Below are 24118 nucleotides of genomic sequence, written 5' to 3' on the forward strand. Positions count from 1 at the left end.
GGCCCATGTGTGTGAGAAGCATGTCTCACAATAGTGTAAACCAGAATTTCCCTAAGGGATTAATAAAGTATGTAAAAAAAAAAATGAAAATAACAAAATGTCAAACTTGTAGCATTGAGGAGCAATCTCACAGTTGGATTATCCCTTGGAGAACACTCAGTGGTAGAGCCTTTGGTCAACTGAAAAGATAGACATAATCATCCCTGCTAGCACAGCCAGAAGTTTGCTTGTTAGAAAATATGCACCATGTAATATTCTACTATCATCTCAAACTTCATTTATTTATTTAAAAAATATAGTGAGTACACATTAAATAGCATCAATATAAATATTCCAGATTGTAGCCATAGGTTAGTTTCCATCTGTATTGCCTTGGCTGGTTGGTGGTATACACAAACTTAACAAATTTAAACCACAATCACAAGAAAATGCCAAACAACGAGTAACATTATGGCCAATGTAACATCATTATAACAATGGTCATCGGCTTTTTGGCACAAAAAAAAAGAACAAAAGACAAAAAAAGAACAATTGTAGAACTTTGGAGGATGACCGAGCTGCAGCAACAAAACTCCTGATTCAATCCTTAACGATTTCTAGAGATATTCCTTTTAAATGTTCATCAATATTACTATGCATTTCAGAGATATTCAAATTTAAATGTAAACAAGCTTGTATAATATTCCCACCTTTAGTAAGTGTAGATGAGACACAAGACAGTGGCAGATTACACCATTTAGGCAGAAAAATCTATAGTCCGACAAAAAATATAAAAACATTTAGGCAATAATAAGAAGCAGACAACTGGAAATATGTTTTGAATATAAAAAAGCAATCATGAATTAAGTTGCTAAGCTCTTAAACAAAGCTGCTTTTGCATTTTTTTGATGAATATCAGCCAGTGATGTAAAGCAGCACAATTAGCACACATCTCAGTGATTTGACTGAATGCAGCCGTCCTGAGGCTGTGACTAAAGAGGCAAAATCCATGAGCCTATCTGTCACAGAGTAAAAATGATGGATAACCATCCAAATTGAGAAAATATCATATCCAGGAGGAGAAATTACAGCTCCAGCTTAATTGTTTGGCAATGTTATTATATAAAGAATGGAAAGGCAGCATTCGCAAAGACAATTAGGATACCTCTCTTGCAGCTACAATGAGCTGAGGAACAATTAAAAAGTCACAAAGCACATCACCATGCTTCCTGTGAGGCAGACAGGTGTTTTGTACAAGAGGTGTGAGACTCAGCTCATTGCACCAGAGGCTCAAAACACCCAGAGCTTTTGTGGCCAAAACATTCACCCACCGTAAGAAAAAAAAAAAAAAGGAGAAAATAATAGAAGGATAAGGCTGTAGAAGAGGGGGGGGCTGCCGAGTAAGGCCCACTCAGAGGTGGGGGAAGCTGTTAATTACAATGCAACATCTTGGATGAGAGAGCACATGTGGGACAATGGAAGTTCAAAGAGTCGTGAGTGTGACTGTGGTTCAATCAAAGTACAAAATGAAAACAGTTTGGCCCTTGACCAAAAACAGATTGAAGCCAGGTATGTCATTAATTACGCATTGTTCTTTTCCTTCCATGCTGCATGTTTTGTTGTATTCATGTTACTAACTTTGTGTCTTCCCCAGGGGTTTTTTTATGCTCTCTTGTTCTGCGATAGCTGTCACTAAGAGCCTGCTTCTGTGCATGAGGTGACTCCTCCAGGGAGAATTTGTATTATGTCATACTTTCTGTAGTTTCCTTTTTAGTTGGATTATTTTTGCTAGTGTTTGTCTGTCTCTAACCATTTATCTTTTTCTTGCTCTCCCTCTGACTTTCTCCGTCAACCCAACCATGGTAGATGGATGTCTACCAATCAGCCTGGTTCTGCTTGAGGTTTCTGCCTGTTCAAAGGAAGTTTTTCATTGCCACTGTTGCCAAGTGTCTGCTCATGGTGAGTTCAATGTGTGTCTCTGTGAATAATACAATGTGAACAATGACTAGGTTTACACTATTTTTGTTAAGTGCCATGGGAAACCTTGTGTTGGGATTTTGTTAAAAAAGGGTTTGATTGATTGGTTGGATAATATGAATGGAAAATGTCTAATTTGCATCTGTCTAAAAAATAATCAAGGATTCTAAAATGTCAGCTTTTGTGTCTTTTATTTGTGTCTTTTTGTCTCAATACAATGAGAGGATATTTGAGAGCATCAAGCAGCAGGGGGGCGTTCCCTATTGCGAAGGTGTGGTCCGCACCGTTCTATTGGCTGTGCATTGGCAGATCTACAGGGGGAACTCCATTCCTTGCAAAACGACAAACCACCACCTGTTCTCATTTCATCTCTCCCTGTCCTCGCTGTGCCTCTTGGACCACCGTTGAAGGGCAGACTCCCAGGTACTCCGTGAGGAATGGAGGCAAGTTTCCCATTCAAAACATTCCCCATCCATTTCCTGATGGCCGCCACCTGTTCACCCTCCTCCCCCCCCCCTCTCTGAACCACCTTCACACCGCAGCCACTCACACCTCGCTCCCTCGTGAGGAATGGGCAGATTGTTGGGGGATGTGAGTGGATTGTCACTGTCACAGGGGGCAAAGGAGGAAAGGAGGTGGGAACTCTTTGTTACTAGGTGGCGCCTGAGCTCCAGATGCCATTCTTTTAAATGACATAATTATGACTGTCTTACGACTCCCCTCGGCCTTCAGTCTGCACATGCACACATGCATATAAACACATTATTCCTGTTATTCAATGACTGTGTGCCTATACTTGTTGCAATTATAGGTGCAAAGGTTATAGGCATAAGGTAGCTAATTTAGGCTTTCTCCTGCTTCTAAAAAATATAAACAATAACAGCATTTTTAGTTCAAAAGAATTGCATGGAAATCATATCAAATTTGAAGAATGTGACCCTCACAAAAGGAGTGATTTTCTTGACAGATTATCAATCTCATATCAAACTGGCCGGCTTTTTCTATGCCGCTACCCTGGAGCTGGGGCCATCTGGATCGGCCATTTCTGGTCATTAAGCATGCTCCCTCCTTAAGAATCGTGAAGTGCTTCCTCTCTCCCTGAAAGAGTAACTAAGGCTGGCATCTCTTTGCTCACAGTTTGATCCACTTTGTTTGCTAAATTCTATCTTCACTTGGTGTGAGAGAGAGATTTTTTTGCTTTTTGGAGGAGCACCATGATGAAAGGTATTTTGATCTGATGGCATACAGCCTGACAGTGAGAGCCACAAAGTGGTAGCCACCAAAACCGAACTTTAACAAATATGCGCTCCAAAGAATTCTAAGAAACTGTGAAGGATGATCACACCCAAATGCCATGATGAGCAGTTGTTTCAGAGGGGACCTGGTAATGATGAAGGTAGTCCCTTTCTCTAGCTGGGCTAATTGGGGTTCAGAGGCATCTAATGCATGATAGATGGAGAAAGAGAGGGTCTCGCTGGTGCGTGGATACTGCTGGCACGGGATCACAAGCATTAATAGAGCTGAACCTTTCACTCTGGACTGAAAGACATCTGTTGCCAGCAGGTAACCCCAGCTTTGTCATTACCAGCTAGACCCACCGATGTTTTCCTGGCATGACAATTTAAAGCGATATATATGTTTGCTGGCTAATTCAAGCTGTCAACATCATCCCTGTTTGTAGGTGAAAAATGGGTGCACCACGCAGCGCACCAGATGGCAGAAATGGATCATCAATCTGAGACAGCAGACATATGACGGATGGATTCTCCAGAGTAAACAGTTTCAAACTAAGAGCCACACTGAGAAGAAATTTGCTCACAAATGAGCACTTTTGTAAGGGCATTATGCACTGAAAGGAATGCAAACACTGTCTTTGACTCTTTATGCTTTTGGATAAAGATTTACAGCCAAAATGCATGATCCCAATGGTAATTAACTGCAGTCCCGCGGAAAGAAAATACTGAAGAGCTAGACTGGAATCTGCTATTCCTCGATTCACTTCAACAAGCAGGTGAGATGTATTTAGCTACAATTAATATATTTTTACTAATCTTTTAAATGGCTTTGAAAACAGATTTTTTTTTTACTATTTGCTCAAACACTGCTACTGTTTTGGTTCACTGTCTGCACTTGTTTTTATAGAGAAAGCTCTTACACCATACTCCTACCTGCTTATAACCAAACAGCAGAAGGACAACAGAAGAAGCAAAAGAGACACATTTGAAGAGTAGCAGGGGCGTGTCCAGGCATTTCTGACTGGGTTGTCCCTAATGGGGCACTGATTTATGTAGGCGTGGGATTACGTTTGTGTGCAGATTACAATACAGTATCATACAGATGTTATATTGTTGTGTATGTTTTTAACATAAACAAGTCTTTTAAGCCTAATTCTTTAAGGAATCAAACAGATGCATGTTCAAAGTCAAAATTTAAAGTATTTCAAAATTGCATGAACACTGATGTGTGCTGCAAAAATACATTCACAGCAACAGCATACTTTTTTGTGTGTGCACAATGTTTCAGTATCAAAATGTTGCCAATATTTTTTTAAGTTACACAGTTTGCTAAAGTTTGCCTGCAGTTTTTGCTGGACTTATTCCTCTCTTATGCTCCTATCAAATGAATTACATGAGCATAATATTTCACTTAAATTTCAAGCACCTATGAAAGAAAATGTGCAACTAGTAGCAGCCTGTGCAAAAAGTCCAAATAGTTGATTGAAGTCCTGTCTCTTACAAAGCAAATAGCTAATAAAAACAGAGCTACAGGAGATATATTGGACACATTCACCAGGCAGCTAAGACTAGGCTACAACTGAATGAATCTGGTTGCCTCCAGATGTGTAAATTAGCAACACTTTCCTATGAAGTTCATCATATCTGCTTAAAATGTGATAATATGGGAAGTTGTGTTCTCAGCTTGTTACTGCTGTGCTAAAGAAAATCAGTTATAAAGAATCACTGGGTATTTAGGGGGAATTTGCAAGTTGGCTTTTTTGCTAACAGGAGGTTGAGAAGATCGATGACTCATTCATGTCTGAAGGCCACGAGGCAGGAGCCTGTTAGCTGAGTTTAGCGCAGACAGAAAAATTATGGAAACTGCTAGCAAGCCTACGACTTTCCTGCATTAACAACTCCTAAACTAGCTTATGAACCCATTCAGGTAAATATTCTTACTTTATATGGAGTGTAAAAAGACAACAAAACCTGCAGATTCCATGTAAAATAGGATTGACTCTTGGGCAAGAGTATTTGTAAGTTAGGTGTATCGCATTTCATTAGCCACAACTTGTCTTGAATCTTTAGTTACACAAAGGACTAAACAAAATAAAACTTGTTAATTTAAGAAGTATTGCAGCTAAATGTACTTATGGAAAATTTTAACATGGGCCAGGATAGCTGTTTTTACGTAAATTGCTCTTGTGCTAATGTCAGCTAAGTGGATGCTGGCGTTAGTTAAATGTTTGCTGGAGAGACATTAGCAAGGTAGGCCTATAAGTCTTTTGGCATAATTCCAAGTATATTGAAATAAAATGCTCTTTTTGATCCCTTCTTTCTTTTTTTTTTCTTTTTTTTTGACCAACTTTTTATTTATTTTGACAGCCTTTACAGGTGTATATCATCCAATAAATGAATTAGGTAGTAATTCATACATCCATTTCATTGTCATAATTGCAATGCAAAAATAAAATAAATTAAAAAAGAAGAGGATGACAACACAACCCTGCAAACCTGGAGTTTTCATAGCCCCCCCCCCCCCCCCCCCCCCCCCCATGGGTCTTTTTTTTATTATTTATTTTAAATAAACATAGAGGCATTTACAGTAAGTCTAAATAATAAATAAATAAATTAAAAAATATATATATAGGCAGCTCAAATTAACAAAAAATAGAAGGACAAATAATAATGATAGCAATAATGGGATTAAACATTTAAATACCACAGTGTAGTGGAGAAAGAAAAAACAAACAAAAAAACAAACAAACAAAAAACAATCAAACCAATAACAAGATCATAGTATAGATCTGACAGAGTTAAAGGCCTATGTTCTATTTTCTAAAGTAGTCGGCCCTGCCCGATTCATCCGAGCCATAGAGAGCTCCAATGTCAGAATTTCTATCCATAAGCTGATCCACTGATTTATAGAAAGAGTGTGAGGGGGCTTCCATCTTACTGCCAGCATCTTTTTGGCAGCAGTGCATGCTGAAAGCCACAGCAGTCTTTGAGTTTTGTTAAAATTCTGCCCGGAGTCATCATTCAAAAGCATAATTTCAGGAGAGCAGGTAATTGGCAAATAAAAACTTTCAGTCAGGACTTCTGTAATTTGCATCCAAAACTTTTGAACAGGTGGACACTCCCACATAATATGTAGGAATGTCCCTATTTGGTTTAACTCACATAAGGAGCAGTGGGGGGAACTATCAATATGCATTCTGTAACGCCGTATAGGTGTTAAATAGGTTTGATAAATGAAATACAAGTTTGTTAATTTATAATTTAGATTTTGTGATGAATGCGATGTATTTCTCCAAACATTTGTCCAGTTTATAGATGACTCAGAGCAGTCTTTGTTCCATTTTGATACAATTGCTAAGGGAGTTTGTATTTTTTCCAATAAGGTATTAAAAATCAGGGAGACATGTCCTTTAGGTAGAAGTAAAAGTTTCTTAATAAATATCATGACTGGATGAACAACAGGTGGCTGGTCAACTGGAATATTAGCAGCCCGTGTGGCAGAACGTAGTTGTAAAAACAAAAAGAAAGTATTGGTTGATCATTTATATGTTTCTTTTAAATCCTGAAAACTTCTTAATCCAGACGTACCCATGATGTCACCCAGACAATGTATTCCTGACTCAGAGCACTGATTTGAAAAAAATGTGATCCTCCAGACCTCAGAGAGCTGTTATAGAATAATGGTGTGCTGGCAAGACATTTAGTTTTCCACTTATATAACTTTTCAATTTTTCTCAGATTTTCAATTGCACAACTTATTATTTCACCATACTTACTTTTGCATTTACTAATTGAGAGCTGAGTAAACAAAATGTCTCTCAACGCAGCTGGAGCTACCAGGTCCCTCTCAATTTCGATCCATGGTATACGGAAATATTGTCATTAAACCAATTTATAATGGCACGAAGGGAGAGTGCCTGAAAATACAACTTAAAGTTAGGGACTGAAAGTCCTCCTAACTCCTTCTGTCTTTGTAAATTAGCAAGTTTTATTTTAGGACGTCTTCCTTTCCATAAAAATCTTGTGATGATGCTGTGTATTTTATCCCAATACTTTGGAGGAGGTGCTAGGGGTAACATGTAACTACAGAAATTTGACCTAGGAAGTACATTCATTTTAATTATTGAGAGTCTGCCTGAGAGAAAAATAAGTAAGTTATGCCATCTCTCCATATCATTTCTAAGCATGTTCTGAGTGCTGGCATAATTCTTATAAACAGTTTTTTTAAGGCATGGAAATATGTTTATTCTTAAGTATTTAAACTGAGATATTGAAATGTGCACATTCGTCTCTACTAGCTTGATTTATAGGTAGAAGCGCAGACTTGGTCCAGTTTATAGTATAGGTGGAAGTGAAAAGAGAAAAATAAGAGGATGTCATCAGCAAAGAGTAATATATAATGCTTGGTAGATTTAAGTATTATTGTTGTGATGTTTTGTGATATCCTAATAGACTGTGCCAGTGGCTCAAGTGACAAAATAAACAACATTGAAGAGATTGGATCACCTTGACGACTGCTTCGACTTATTTTGAAGGGAGAAGAACAAATATTGCCAGTGACTAGAGGGGTTTGCATATATTGTTTTAACCATGTTGATAAAATTAAAGCCAAAACCCATATGATTTAGTGCAAACCATAAAAAGGGCCATTCAAGACGGTCAAAAGCTTTTTCTGCATTGACTGACAGTATGGCTGAAGATAAAAGATGATCAGAATGCTCTAGAATATGTAATAGACGCCGTATGATGTCAACCGATAGACGCTTTTTAACGAATCCGCTTTGGTCAGGATGTATCAATTTAGGCAAGTATTTCTCAAGACCAGTTGAGAGCACCTTAGAAAATAGTTTCACATCTGCATTTAAGAGTAGTGTTACTAGGGCTGTATTTACATCTCTTCCAAAAGATCCTTTCTGGATCGAAGTATTAAACATTTCAAGCAGTAGGGGACCTAAGATACTCCAGAATTTCAAGTATACCTCAGGATGAATGCCATCAATTCCTGGTGATCCCTTCTTTCTCATTGCACCTTGTATGAATCAAACTGACAAATGAACCCAAGACCTTTTTTGATGTAGTATTACGCCGTTGACGAACAGACATGACAATAGGCAAATGGGCTCTTGTCCAAAATCTTGCCTGAGGCCCAGATTATAGTACACCAGGCAAAACTGTGTTATCACATTTCATGCTGATTCATTGTTAATGACTTAAACTGACAGGCTAAAAGATTATGCAATTTCTTTCTCTGATATTTTCACTAAAATCATTTCGATGTTTGCTGAAGCAGCAACCGATTTGACATATTGTGGACTGACAGCCTTACTTCAAAGACAAGAAAAGCACTCTGGGAAAGTAGGCAACATCCTGAGTATGAGTAAGTGAGCAGCACAATGTTTGCAGACAAACCCAAACCTGCTGAGATGCCGTGTCACTTCATGACAAGTTGCACTCTCTTAGCAAAGTTGAAACCCTCCTGCTAAATTCGGAATAAAAGCTGTTTGAATTGCTGGGAATTTTAAAAAAATATATATATAAAAAAAGTTACAGTGAAAGGCAGAGAGAAGTCCTTTTATGATGGAGGCAACTCCCTATGACATGTGACCACCAGTGTGTGTGCCATGAATAAATCATCCCGAACCCGGGCAGAGGGAGTAAACAGTTGTGTGTCTTCACCTCAGATGCCGGGAGAGGCCTGTCAGACACAGCAGTTAACAAAGCCTTCCTCCTCATCATCATGCAGGACCATGTTGCAGCAGACCCAGTCCAAAGTCCAAAACCTGACACGATTACCCAACCCCCCCACACACACACACACACACACACACACATCTTCTCCTCCCCCTAAGAGAGCAAGATCTCTGTGTTTCTCCAGAGTCGACTTAAAGTGAAGTTGAAGCGAGAATGGTTGCAAGGCTTCTAATGTTTCCCCAGAGTCTCCGCTTCACTCAGTTGTATTTAAAGATCGCCTGGATTGTCTTTGTAAATTAGGCTACCAGAGCTCTGGGATTAGCTGCCAATTTGTACTCCACTGTGGAAAGAAACTCTTTGAGACCTCCGTGATTTTATCTATTAACACAACTTCAAGCATGATCAGGCTCTTGTGGAGTGCGTCGCTAGCTCCGAGCTATGGTATGACTCAGACTCTGTATGCAAGGAACAATTGACAGCAGGAAAGCACATTTTAACATCATTCATAAAAGAATATTCAAGGAGATTTTATTTTTTAGAATATAGTTTATTTATAATTTATTATTGGCAGATACAAAAAACTCTTGAACTGTATCCAAAGTGTGCAATAAAATCACTGTTGATTTTTTTCCCAAAAGAAAAATACAAAAAGACCATCTACTTTGGAAAGTTGACAACCAATGTAAACTGGAGTGAACCGGTTATTCTACTGAGGGTTTACTAATAGCTTCTAATGCTCTTTTAACCGACTACAGTTGTTAACAAATTGCAAAAATCTGCTTTGCTCTCCCAAGATGATAACCAAAGCCATTATGTGTACATACATCTGCATTGGTGACATTCTATTTCCCCATTGTTAAATACAAGAAAGGCAATCATATCCATGAGCAGCACAAATGTGTAAAACACATTAAAATGAAATAAAAAGAGAGATTCAAAATGGTACCAAGATGTTCATGTGAGAGGGGAAACAAGGAGGGGGGGGAAAAGGGGGGGAGGGGCATTTCCAGACATAATGTAAACAATCACCTTCACTCACCGAGATGCACAAAAAGACCATGTTAGAGCTTGTTAAGTGCTTAACAGCTGTTAATGCAAAACGCTTCAGCAGTCCCAACAAGCTTCAACCTCTGGAATCAAACATTTGAAAGCAATAATGCTAAATAATAAACTAAATGAGTATTTAGAAACATCCTAGCAGCAACACCATATGAAACTGGTTCCTGCTTGTCAAATTAGGACGACAAATGGCAAACTAAAATGCAAATACAGTTGTATTAAATCAGACTATAATTTTACTTTCACATTTCAACTGAAAAGCATACACACACACACACACACACCCAAAAGTAAATTCATATCCACATTCTTGACATGATCCCATTCCTTGACAGCCGAGAGCATAAACAGAGGCTTTGATATTTGATGCTGGTGCCTTACCCTTTATATCCCACAGATATGACACAAACAATACCAGTTAATTGAAACAGCTGAATGAATACATAAGGACGAATGTGTGACTCGATTTCTTTCTTTTTTTTTTTTTTTTAAAAAGGCCATCTGAAGGACAACTCTAGACTGGAGAAGATCCAAGCATGTCAAATGATGAGAATATTCAAGTGCAAAAAGGTGTCAATGTATTTTTTTTTTTATAATTCTCATGCTTTCTGAAACTGTTCTTCAGGCAGATAAAATGGAAACCTCAAACAAGCGTACATTCCTTTTTGTACAGCCCCATTCCCCAGATGGAAAATGTCACAAAAAAAAAAAAAACTCACATCAGGATTTTAAAAGGAAAAAATACATCTCTTGAAACAGAATGTCCAGCCAATGTTTTGTGACAGAAAAGAAAACATCCCTCTACACAGCCAAACACACACAACCTAGATCCTTCATTCCTATACAACTCAAAGCTTTTTAAATGCTAAGTCTTTAAACATGCAACACCGTTCAAAGTTCCTATCTAATTTTTTGCTGTGCTAGATTCATGGTAACTTCCTCAGACGCAGACACATCCTGCTCACTAAAACTAGAACTATTCGCTAACAACCTACCAAACTTGTCTGAGAGCCCATTTCCCAAATACTTTTAAGGACACTGATGTCAAAAAAGATGCTCATTCATAAGGTGAAAAACACAATTCCCTGTCATTGTATCCATATAAAGCACTTGCGTAGCATACTGTGTGCTCTTCCCTTTACTCTGGCACATACAGCCATGTCGAGACAATCTGAGGGGCAGTGCAGCTCTGTGGGGACAGTGTGATAAGCAATGGTAAACAAAAAAAAAAAACTGTATGCTTTTATGTTTCTTAAAATGTCCTTGAAACCCATGACACTGATGATGCAGCCATGCAGCAGCTGTGATGGAACTTTTTGTCATATCCTGAAACCCTGGCATCACTCCAAGATGGCAAAGAGGACTTAACCCTGGCTTTGCCCAAGTCCTTTTACCAAAGCTCACACCATTTTTGGGATTCTTTGATCTGGCTCCAGCTCGTTGCTCGCATTAATAGACTAGACATCAGCCACTTTTACAAATATAAATAGGAATCAATTGACTTGAGTTCTGTTTTATCAGTTAAAGTTCATTTTCTTTTGTTATAAACTGCCTAAGGTAAATGCAATTGTGCATTAAACAGCCTTTTACTCAGTTGCGCTTGAACAACACAGCCAAAATCGTTCAATCTTTTTACAGTGACATCTTCTCTCATCAAGAGTAACTCTACAGTGCCTTTAAATGACAGTCTTAAAGCCTTTACTACATGCAGATACAAGCATTACAGATAGTGAAAACGTTGTTAGGCCTGAGCTGCAGTGCAGTTTTTGTAACATTCCTAATGCAGAAAGATTTTACATATTCCAAAGAGGTGTATACATCAATGTGATGCTGTTTCAACAAACAGCACATTAAAATCCAGCATTGTAAGTACCTATAGGCTTGCATGATATATAATGGCTACGTGCAGCCACATAATTTAAGGCTATTCTTCTACCTCTGACCAAAGCGTCCAAACCTTCCCACAAACTGGCACATTTTGAACATCTTTTGCAACAAAATGTTGTTAATGTTTTGGATTTGGAAAACCCTCAAAACTTCAAAGAGAAAGAGTTTGTAAGAAAATAGACCTGAATGTTAAAATCAAAACTAACTGGCCCAATCTACTGAAGCACATTCATTTTTAACTGTTATTTGGTTGATGTCAAGGCAGATGCAAATAATCCTTGAGGAAGATCCTGTATGCCAATTAGTGGAAAATTTTGTAAACATGAAAAACACGAGTTACCGATCACTACTTGTTATAAGATGAAGCCTAGCCTTGCTATTAATATATCTTGTGATTGCATAGTATAAATTCAGAATGAAGTTCTCACTTGCAATCTGACCGTTCTTAAAAAGATGGTTACAACGCACAATTTGACAAGTAATAAGAGCAAAAGATGATCAAAATTGGTCAGTCAGTCTGCAGAATTCTGGAAATCAGATATAAATACTTCATTGCATCAATACTTCTCAAAACTTAAACCTCATCTTTGAAACATACAATTTAGTGGATACAAATTCAATGGAATTTCAAATTCAGAGTAGAATTTTGATTTTTTTTTAGGCCCAAAATTGAGTTTTTTTATCATTAAATCTGCTCTTATTGCAGACCTGGATGTTTACATTTCACCATACATCACAAACCAATTCTAAATTCTGAACTTGATGTATGCTACACTAACTTGGCTATATACGTCTGCTTTGTTTTTGCAGAAGCTATGTACTGGACAATGTTTCTGGAAGTGGAGCCTACTATAATCATCGAGCAAAAAAAAAAAAAAAAAAAACACCCAGAACAGTGGAATGGAGGACTGAACAGTGACAGAGTCACCTGGACACAAATCAAGAGCCACCGGAAGCTAACATCTCCAAACTGTGGTTATCTGTAAACCTTGTTTAAATCTCTTAACTGAACACAAAAGTGCAAATTGCTACCACTGCCTTATCTCTGGGTCCTCAGTAGTGCTTCTCCTGCAGATAATCTTTCATCTTGTTAGGCAAGGGCAGTTTCTGGATCAGGTCTATCCTTGTGTATTGTCTGATGACAAAGCGACAAAGGTACTGCAGGGAGCGCACTTGCATAAACCGAGACACTGGGTTGGTTAGTCTGACAGGATAAGTTGCAGACCCTGGTAACCGAGACCTGGAATAGCAAAAAGCTCCATTCTCGGAGTCTTTGATAGAATGTTCGATTAAGTCGACGATGGATGTGTGCCCCTCCACGTCAGGCTGCTCATAGAAGCTGAAGCGTCCGTTGGAGTGTTCAATGCGGGTGTGCAGGGTTTTGTTCTGTGACCTGAAACTCAGACTGAGCAGGTACCTGTCATCTGAGCTGTCTCTCACAAGGAATGAGCCGTCCGCCAAGTTGACCAGCTTCTCCTCCGCCTCCCAGCGTGTGATGGGGCCCCAGTACCAGCCCTGCCTCGCCAGCTTCTTCAGCTCCTCCGTCAGACTGGTAACAACCATGGGCCCACTGCTCTGGACCGAGTCGTACACTCGACTAACCCCAGGAGCTGAATTTGGGTCAAAGTTGAGGTGGTGTCTTACTCTCTCGGCTACCTGGCTGTCTGAAGAACTGAACCCTGAAAAAGTCCTGGGAATTAGTAACGAATTACCGTTACTTGTTATGGGCGGCAGGAGAGGAGAGAGCGGAGGTGGGACCTCCACTCTCGAGCTTTGGAGCATCAGACCAGCGGAACCGATGAGAAGACTATTAACTGAGGTTTCCATGAAGAGATCTGGAGGCAGCCCACTAACCAGTTCATGCTCCTCCTGTCCCTGGTCAGTGTGAAGGGATGCATTGTCTGCTTCTGTACCCACCTCCATGGGAGAGGAGCTGTCCAAGCAGCAGGAGTGGGACCCTTCTGGATACATTCCCTCATCTAAAGGCATTGTGTACTGGATGTAGTCCTGGGGAGTCAACCCCAGCACGTCAGGCACATCATTTTCATCTATATTTAGATGCAGCTCACCGTTCTGTGGCTGCTGGAGATTCTTTAAGGATTCTGCTTGGTCTTGAAAGAGCCCTTCCATCTGGAAATCATGAAATTCTTTCCGGACACCGTTTAAGTTGGGACTGGGGCTCGGGGAGTGAACCATGGCTTTAACTTTTACTTCCATCTTGATACATGCTTCATCAGAGTTAACGGGACGAAGAGGCCATGGCGAGGGGCTGTAATGGTGACTACGTAGGGATGAAGATCTAAGTGGTCTCTGGGCTTTCACCTCATTGAAGCTGATGGGCACAGACGAGGATGAGAAGGTGTCGTCATCATCCGCTGAGCCTATGGCCGAAGAGCTGCCTTTCACTTTTGCCTTCTGCTTGGCAGACAGCCTCCTCTTCAGTGATCCCATCAGGCCCTCACTCTTTGAGCGCCCCTTATTCTGGCCCCCTTTGTCCTCCTCACCACCGATGTCACAGCCGGAAAGCTCTTTGGTGTAGCAGCCCCCAAAAAGTGACTCGTCCTTCGAAAACTCAGTCGTCACTGAGGGCTGCTGGAGCATGACAAAGTCACCCTCCTCTTTGCCCTTTATGCTGAGGGACTTGCGGATGGTCTTAAGGCTTATCTTCTTCATTCTGACAGGCCCTCCAAAGTGGGGGCATGGGATGCCTTCCCAGGTATCCCGATGAAAGTACTATCCACAGTGTCCTCCCATCAGGCCACACCAAACAAGTCATGCAAACAGTGGAGCCATCATACCCTGTGGAGAGAGAAAGAAACATGATTATAGATAATCCATTTATACCTGATAGTATTGGGTTATTAATAGGAAAATTATTGATGCAAAAATCCAGGGTAACACACAGTGCATAGAAAAAAAATAATTTAATAACAGCAGAGCAGATTGCAGCAAACTAGCCCAGTCCCCAGGTAGTAAGATGGTGAACATAGGCTCTGAATCTCATGTACTCCATGTAACAATTACTTTCGCAATTAACTACTACTCAAATTTTTAAAATGACAAGAAGAGAAAGTCATAATTTCCTGAAGTATAATATAATTCAAATGCCTTCTCTTCTCTGGTCAAATTTTTTTTTTTTTTTTTAAACAGCCCCACCCCCCTTTTATTTAAATCAAAAATGACCAAAAGGATTAATCACTTACTGTAACACTTATTGTTCATAACACAACTGAGTTAAAAAAAAAAAAAAAAAGTTTAAATTTAAGCGCTGACTTAAAGGTTTAATGGGATGGTATTGACCGGTATAAAATGCAAGGCCATCTCAAACACATCTATTCATTTAATAATTAACACGAATAAGCAAAATCAAAAAAGGTCCATATTTGAATCAAATCCTGTGTTTCACCTGCTGCTTGAGGCCGTTGATCCACAAATATAGACAGACGATTAATATTTTCATGTGGCATGCACAGCTGTCACTGGTTTGATGTGAGCTCAGTGGCACTGCCCTATTGCATTTTTTTTTTACTTAGTACGGACCATGTTTATATGTATATATATGTATAAAGAAAGGGGTACAGTACCTACGCTTCCTGAAAACAGACTTGAACATCTTCAGGCTGCCTTATAACTTCACACAAGCACTTTAACGTGACACTATTAATTTGAACTGCAATGTGCGACCTTTAAATCCAGTGCCAAGTCACAGAACATGTGCCTGTGTGCCAATGTTCAGCGACCACACTTACACATCATGAACAAGCTAATACCAACCATTGCCAGTCATCACTGATATGCAGCTATGGCAGTTCTGGTAATAAAAAAAACACAACTTAAGGCAGTATCTGTGTGTGCCACTTTAAAGCACCTAAATCAAGCTGGATGTTAATCAAGATAGCTGCACTCTGATTACTCACCATTATGTGCAGGAAAATGGTGACTCAGTTGGATGGGTCAAGTTCCTCTTCCACCACTTTTCATTTGATGCTATGAGAAAAGAAAAAAAAACAAAGAAAGCTCGTTTGAAGAGTTCAGAACTTTCATTTAACACATGACAATAAGCGGGAACACCACACAAGTATACATTTATTAACCCTTAAAACAAACAGTGTTTATAAATAATGCAACGTTAGCAGGGCCTCCGGACACAACGGCATGCCTTTAGCTTAGCGACGCTTCTTATTGACTAAAATGACTATTAAATTTACTTCAACTACATGTTTTAAAGCTAAATATAAAAATAAAGAACATAAAATACAGTTTAAGTCTATTGTTTATGCAGTCAGCCGACCACTTCAGCAGTTATTGGCTTAAATGATACCATTAAATAACCACTTAGTGTGTTAGCATTCCTACTTTCAAAGTCAATATACAATGTTTTAACATTTTTTTTTTTTTTAAACATGCACCTTAAGCTGCCTCTTACCCGGTCGCTTCTTCTCGTCTTACAGGGTGAAATAGCCCAGAGATGTTGACATTTGTCTTGTACAAAACGTTCATGTAAGGCTCGCTGCTCTGCGATTGCTGGCTAACGTTAGCGTAGCTTACTACCTACAGCACAGTCAGCTAGCTTTGTTAACGCTTTCTGTCAAAAAAAACATTGCAATTACCTTCCCTTTCGTCAGCTTCCGTGCCCGAACGAAAGTACAAAGGGTCTCTTACTATGGATTTGACTCTTCTCTAAATGTGCGGGTTTATGTTGCCGACTAGAATGACACAATAAGGTGACATCTTTCTGCCCCAGGTTGGCTAACACTTTGTAGCTTACGGCCTCTTCCTTTCTTCCTTTGTTGCCTGTTGAATTGTGGGAGCAGATTCAGATGCAGCGAATCAGACGCGCAGATCAGCTACAGCAAGTTTGTACATCCCAAGAGGCAAAGCCAGACAAATCACAAGAGGAATCCGGTGCACATTTGCACTCAAACAATTAAAAAAAAACTTTTGGAAAAAAATAAATACATATTCTCAGACATATAAATTAATGGAAACCTATTGTTTTGTTGTGGAAAATATAAGCTACCTGCAGTTAAAATGAAGGATTTTTTATACAGATCATACAATATTCACCCTAAAAGAATCCACCACTAAATGCTTTTCAGAAAGAAAGAAAAACATTTGCCCATATTTCCTGATACGTGGTTACAGTATTGCCACATGAAGAAAAAAAAAGGATGTGGTTGTGTGCAGTGGCTGGGCGGCTTTCATGCATGGAGGGAGGTGTTTCTAAACACCAAACTAGAACTTTGTGAACTTCTGCATTCAAAATAAAGTTGCTGTTTTTTCAATATGAAGAAATAAGATAAAGTAATACAGTCTACTTGAAAATTAAACATGCATAGGCTTTTTTTTTAGTTAAGAAACTGAACTTTATAATACAGAAAAGAATGTATGGAGGCTGTAGTCTTCCAAGCGGGTGGCCCAGGTTCGAATCCAGCCCGTGGCTCCTTTCCCTGGCATGTCATTTCCCACTCTATCTCCCTGATTTCTGACTCTATCCACTCTCCTATCTCTATATTAAAGGCACAAAAAGCCCAAAAATAAATCTTTAAAAAACAAAAAGAATACGACATTGTTTAAGTTAAAAAAAAAGGTGAAAGAGAAATTGCTTTACAGGAAAAAAACAGGGAGTAGTTTTTGCAGAAAGTTGCATATTCACTGATCGTGAACATAAAAGCAATAAGAACATAAACCAGCTCCCCGTGTCATATGAGATTATTTTATAGCAATCACAGACGACATGCAAAAATGTGTGACGATAACTTTGTTGAGTTGATCTACTGTCACAGTACAGTGGTTTCAAAATGCATGATCCAAGCTATTTGGTCTTTTTTTTTTATAAGAAGTAGCATAAGGAGATCTAGTGTGACACTTGTAGCATTGCTGAAAAGGAGTGATTTTACCTCCCAGCTGTGTTCAATCAATTCTATGGAGTCCGATCTTTTATTCTCAGTGTAATTCTGAAAGGTTTTTTTGAACATGCCTCTGAAACTATAGATTTCAAATGATGTGTCTGTTTTGTTGACCCAACATTTGTATTCCTATACAGTTTAATTACAGAATTCAACTTTCCCCAAGTGCAATAATCAGGTTTCTACGAACATCAGATGACTGTAGAAACATTAACTGCTGAGCCCCCCTCAAATATTGCTCAGCCTGTAAGCAGTAAAGTCTTTCTTATTTGTATTCCAAAAACATCAAGCTAACTCTCCAAGTATTTTCATGCATTTGATACAACAACTTAAACTCACACTTTAAAATGATACATTGGTTGCCTAATTAGTGTCAGTATTGTTTTAAAGAAGATTGTGTTTACCCCTGCCAGGCTAATTTGGTCCATATAACGAACATTACATTGTTTTTTCCACACTGTCAAGTGTATGGCAGGCCTTCGCCAACCTGCTTAGGGCAGCCGCATGCAGACAGGCTCTTGCAAAGACTTTAATTACCCGGCCCTATTAGGGTTGATCAGGCTGCCTTAGCTTGATGTGTTGGCACAGGAGGGGAGGGCTGTTGGAGGGGGGCAGCTCTAAGATATAGCACCAAGGACACTGGGAAGCAAGGTTGCCATGTTCCACTTCAAGCTAATTTAGACCTGACAAACAAACTTTAGTGTAGTTGATATTTGCTGCCAGACAGCAAAAACAAGATTTCAGCTGTGGTTACAAAGTAGTCTGTTGTGTTATGACAGGATAAACAAATTAAACAGTTACTAATGGGAGGCTGTACAATTTCTTTTAGTTTCAATTGAATGAGGTATCTGCTTGTTGTTTCCAAAACAAGAGAGCAAAACTTTTAAAAGACCCCTCTATCTAAATCAATAGTTCCAAAAGAATTTCATTATAAGCACAGCTAAAAACTTTGAATCTCGAGACAGGATGGGATATTACACACACGGAGTGGGCCAAACTGTTTAATGAGATACCTCTACGCGTGGGAAAGCTCCTTTCGTTTAATCTCAATTTCAAATGAAAGCTGCATCAGCCATAAATTATTTGGACGCTATGCCTGCAATTGCTTCCATTTGGCATGGTCCTTAGCCTGGACAATGCTTCTCCATCTCCTTCAGCAGCTGTACAAAAGTGAAGCCAAAATACCCCTCCAATGGGTGCTGACATCTTTCACTTATGATGTCATTTGGAGCCAGAGTCAGAGTGCAGTATAGGGATTGGGTGCATGAGCTGCAATATCCACGTCTCACCCCTTCAGCTAATCAAAGGGCCTGTCCACAGACAGCGTTTTTTTAGGGGAGATTTTTTGTGCTGGCAGCACCCACAACCTCAGTTTCAGAGAGTTTTTTCACCTCTTATTGTTGCTAGGTTACAAAAGTTAACTTCTTCTAATGACTTTTCGGTGTATTTTAAATAGTTCTGTGTGCTTAATATTTAATATTTACTTTGACAATGATGTAAATTAATCCTGTCCCGACATCAGTAGCAGCTGTTTTACACACAAAAATATGAGTCAGATTAGCGTCTCCTCCCCCTTTGTTGTTGACAAAGCTGATCTCAGAAGTCTCGCCCCTTCCTGATTTTGATTGATCAATAAGGGAGGGGTGAGAAAGTTGAACTGTTTTCAACTGAGAGCACTGAGAGCGCAGCGACAAAAAATTGCTTATGCTGAGGGCATTAAAAAACTGTTTCCTCTCTCCATTCCTCTGTAAGTTGCACACAGCGCTACAGGAGTTGAATTTGTCAACAGATGTGCTAATCATAGTATTTTGGTTTGTCTCTACTAGTAATATATATATTAAATGCTGACATTAAGCTTCATATGAATGTTACATTCCAGTCAAGGGATATACATTCAAAGATAACACAAAAATACAAAGGAACCAAATGTGCTATAATGAAGTGGCACAAAATAGACTCGTAGTTTAGCAACTTAGTCTAAAAAATCTCTTAATACAGAAGTTGTTCTGACAGTTCAGATTATGACTTTGTGATTACAATAGTTTGCGATTATGGTTTAGCACCTTGGGTGGCCACTCAGATTTTTGGGGTCCCAAGCCTTCCCTGGCCACCCACTTTATTTTTCCCCGCTGGTTATTTTGTGTTTTTTTCACTCGTTTTGAAAATCAATGAGAGCCCCATTTCTGAGTCAGTTCATCTTTCAGTCTCTTATGTAAGACATCCACAAATATAAAGCTTAATTACTGTTACCAGCGGCCCACACATCATGTACTATGACTCAGCTATACAGACTGGAGCTCAGTACAAATGGTTGCCTGCTTAAAACAATGAATTAATTGTCGATGCTTATGTATCAGTCAACACCATCCTTGAATTCACATCAATCATTCTTGAGGTAACCCCTTCTATTTTGTTGTTACTATATGGGGTTCTGAGTTTTGAACATTTACAATAACTTTATGACTAAGTAGCTTAGCTGATCTTGTTTTTCACTTGAGGGCAAAAAGAAGTCTATTTTTTGGCGATAGCTTCACACTGCACATATAGGTTCACTCTCGCTTCTACATCACACGTCCTTTAACAGTCACTTTTGAAATCCTTATGTATATGCTGAAAGAGATGGAGGAAAATTACAAATAAAGGAGGTTGTAATAGGGAAAGGGTGAAGTATTTTCCCTATTCTGAAAAGACTGTTTTACTGTTTGGTTAAAACTCTCTCAAAAATAATATATTGCAGCCTTTGCTCATGAGAAGAAAAAAAATCTTGAAAACAATTTAAGGGCTTAATTTCAAAGGACACTTGTTTTTCACCTACTTAGCAGTTTAATTTATTTTTACCTCAGTTTTTGTTTTCCTCATCTTCATCTACATCTCCCTCCTGCTCTTTTCTTAGTTGGCAAATAACGCAGATCCTCATTGTAGTTCTGACTGAACATTCTAACCTCCCTTTTTTTTTAAAGTTTTTGAACATGAAGTGCTGGATTTTGAGGTACCACCCCAAGGACAGGGTCAAAAGAAATGATGAAAAAATGCTGAGGAGGGCCTTTGAAAAAAATAGTATTCAGGGCCTGGGATACTTCGAAAGTAAATCTGGCTTCCAAGTATTTCATTTGGCATGATTTCCTCTCTGAGATCAGGCTTACATTCACTAACAGCCTGAGGTGGTTTCTGGCATATGAGTAATTCAGCCTGATATAAAATAAATAACAGACTTTGTATACGATTTAGAATGTTAAAAAAAAAATCCTTGGAATGAATAAGAAAAGACATGCAATTAAAAAAGGAATTTTTTGGAGCCACAAAGATGTTTACAGGGAATATGAATAAATGGATAATTGCAGTTTGTGGGACAGGAGGCAAAACTGACAAAAACATCTGAAAATACATGGGAGAAAAATATAGGTTTCCTCACGTGTGTTGGTCACAAATTCAGGTCTGAATGAAATACACCTTAGCGCATTTTGCCTTCATTGACAGGGAAGTTCTTCTTCCTTTCAATAGTCATAAGCTACTAGATTACCCCAGACACACAGTGGTTGTCAAACAGTGATGCTTTTCCGTTCACTGCAGACTCAACAGTTCCTGAGAACCTCTGGTCTGACCTATGGCAATGTATTTTTTCCACCAGGTAAAGAAGACATCCTTGGCTGTTTGGATGTGAAATCTCTCAGTGTTTTCATTGTATGTCTGCAGACTGTCAACCACATTCATAAAAACTCAGGCATGGACTCTATGGGAAACCTCAGACAGAAAATGTTCCAGCTTGTTTTCAATGCAGCTCAAGGTGCAAAGGTTACCAATAACAGCAAATATATCTCAACAAAGGGGATGACAGTATTATATAATTTTATATTCAATGTAAAGTGGTGCGGCCACAATATAATACAGCATTTTAGGTTTGATTATTTGGTTCAAAATTCAGTAAATTTGATGTTAAACTCTCTGGACAATTCATAGATATGAGTTACATTTGACTAAAGACTGAATAAAATTATTGAAGATGTAACATGAGAGTATTTAATAGTGGTTCAATAAATACCTAGGAGCCTGCATGTGAAGACGTGAATCAGTGAAGGACTATGAAAGCACAAATTGTCATCTTCCTTCTACCCTCCACAAAGTCTTCAAAGAATCTAGGTGACAGTTGAAAATACTGTATGCCGCCAAATTAATTATAGGCTTAAATCCCTGCGGATTTCTCAAAAGCTGTGTGATTATATTATTATCATAACACATTATCGTTTGCTAAGTTTGTTAATTATCACCCTGTCTGCTGATCATATCCACATAAAATCCCAAGTGTGCGGTTGCGTGCAATTGGATTAACTCACGTGCGGAATATGACAAGAATTTATGCTTGCACTTGTGTAAAGAGGCAACCCACATCACCTTTGATTTTTGAGAATGTCAATGTTTGGTAGGATTAATTTGATGACAGGATAATAGGGCTGCTGTCAGAAATGCTCAAAACTGCTGCTGACTTGGTTCAGTGTTGAAGAAATGCAAAGGCCTTCAATGATAGCGAAAGATCTTTGGGAGACAAAATAATAAAGTAGCCTACTAGGCCGACAAAATAACATACAAAGTTTTGCATCTTGCACTTTCACAGATGGGCTGAAGCACCAGTATTTCTCAGTTAATATAATTTGGGTATTCCTTAGTTATCCCTAATTTAGTAATTATTGACCAGTTTTGTCAATGCTGTTTCTTTAATAGACTATTAAATGCATCTGTATTTGGTCTCTGTGGCCCTTAAATTGCTGCAGGTGGGTTTTACTACTATTCTGTTTGTAAATATGATTTAGTTATGGAAAAAATAACTTCCCTTTGGTGCTTTTATTATTGTATCGATCCACGAATGTTTTCTGAAAGTCCACTTAACAGTCTTCTCTTAGTTTGTCCTACACCGTTTTGTCGCCATGAACGCACCACCGTCCTCAACAGGAAGTGCAGTGACGCTGGCGCGTTTGTTGAAAACAGACCCGGGGCAGACGTTGTTGACATGACACTAGCAGGCAACCAGGCACAGAAGTAACAAACCTCGTTCATTTATGAAACTATTTATCTTAACAGAAGTGGGGACAATACGCTGAACATGGAGTTATCTCCTCTTATAAAGAAAATAGGTAGGTTAACTAAGCTAACACTCAAACTTTCTGCTCTTCCGACGTTTGCTAGAAGTTTACTTACTAAAACAAAGCGTCAGCAACTCTGCTTAAATGTCTCTTGTTAACTAAATACACTGTGTTTTGTTTTACTGATCTTAGGCCACTCTTTGGTGGAGATAAGAGTTCGAGCATTGAAGAACATTATATGTAAGCTGGACCATTCCCTGATCACGGTCTCTGACATTGTTCAAGAAAAGGAGCTCTTCGTGTATCTTCTCGAGTGGTTCAATTTTCCGGAGGTGACGATGCAGGAGGAGGTCCTTGAATTGCTCTTAGCTTTCTCAAAGGTGAGTTAGATTATTTTCTACATAGGTTATTCCTCTAAAGGGGGCATTGCAGGATCAAAACGTACCTCAGATTTATGTATTGATATTTGTAGGGACATAGATCTAGTAAGATTTGTCTTGTGATATTTTTTTTATTTTTTTTATTTTTTTTATTTTTACAGTGCTACACCCTTTTCTTTTCATGACTATTTATTTGATCATTTTGTATTCCAAGCATCCTTCAGCGGCGCAGATGCTAAGAGACGTTGGTGCAGTAGACTTCCTCACACAACTGTCTCCTAATGTGGAACCCAGACTGCGAGCTGTCATTGATGGAACCCTGGACCAGCTGTTCCAGCTACCTGAGCTACTCCCTAGCCATACAACGCTCTATTCACATGGACAGCGTACTGCAACTCCAACAGGTGTTGCAAGTTAAAGCCAAATAATTGTTTGTTTTGATTCTCTCTGCTGCAAACTACGGTGTTCTTAATATTAGATAGGGTTGTTTTTTTACTCTACCCTTTCAGATCTTTTAAGAATTTGATTAAAACATTCACTTTGTCAATTGATAAGTTAACACGTGTTGTCTCTGCTGCAGCACCTATACTTGTTCCACCTGAGGAGCATTTCCCTAAAACGGGCTTTTTCACAAAGAGCATGCCAAGCCTCACAGATGTTCCCCCTCAAAGGATAGCAGGTACAATTATTTTTAACACTTGATGATCCTTTTTTTTTTTCCTCCTATAAATGACTTGACTTACATGTTTTATCTCTCTGTGGTTTACAGTGCATGAGACTGTGAGATGTCTGAAGTTTTCAGTGTTTCCATGGTTGACTTTGACGAACACAGACAGACACATTCTTTCATCCAATGAAAGGTGAGCAACATGAAAATTACTAATATATGCATAGATTTTTTAAAAAGAGATCGGGAGAAAAAAACA

The 24118-nt window shown here is 38.9% G+C and overlaps 2 protein-coding genes across 3 annotated transcripts in view; one reads left to right on the forward strand and one right to left on the reverse strand.

The window, feature by feature from the left end:
• Nucleotides 1-9408: 9408 nt before the first annotated feature.
• On the reverse strand, nucleotides 9409-16723 carry LOC132994038 (suppressor of cytokine signaling 6). Of its 2 annotated transcripts, none has more exons than XM_061064118.1 (3): nucleotides 16439-16723; nucleotides 15746-15815; nucleotides 9409-14627 (listed from the first exon to the last, which is right to left on the reverse strand). In XM_061064118.1, the coding sequence occupies exon 3, from the start codon at nucleotides 14499-14501 to the stop codon at nucleotides 12882-12884; it is 1620 nt and encodes a 539-aa protein (XP_060920101.1). In that variant the 5' UTR covers nucleotides 14502-14627; nucleotides 15746-15815; nucleotides 16439-16723; the 3' UTR covers nucleotides 9409-12881. The 2 variants fall into 2 exon arrangements, with proteins under 2 accessions (XP_060920101.1, XP_060920100.1); XM_061064117.1 differs by lacking the exon at nucleotides 16439-16723 and adding an exon at nucleotides 16255-16405.
• A 5980-nt stretch (nucleotides 16724-22703) lies between these two features.
• rttn (rotatin) overlaps nucleotides 22704-24118 on the forward strand; it is a 31029-nt gene continuing 29614 nt past the window's right edge. Inside the window, exons 1-5 of the mRNA XM_061065113.1 lie at nucleotides 22704-22863; nucleotides 23005-23192; nucleotides 23407-23596; nucleotides 23773-23871; nucleotides 23962-24052. Coding sequence (XP_060921096.1) covers nucleotides 22833-22863; nucleotides 23005-23192; nucleotides 23407-23596; nucleotides 23773-23871; nucleotides 23962-24052 — 599 coding nt within the window. The 5' untranslated portion in view covers nucleotides 22704-22832. The remainder of the gene's footprint in view (nucleotides 22864-23004; nucleotides 23193-23406; nucleotides 23597-23772; nucleotides 23872-23961; nucleotides 24053-24118) is intronic.

Source organism: Labrus mixtus, chromosome 19 (assembly GCF_963584025.1).
Source record: "Labrus mixtus chromosome 19, fLabMix1.1, whole genome shotgun sequence".
NCBI lineage: Eukaryota > Metazoa > Chordata > Actinopteri > Labriformes > Labridae > Labrus > Labrus mixtus.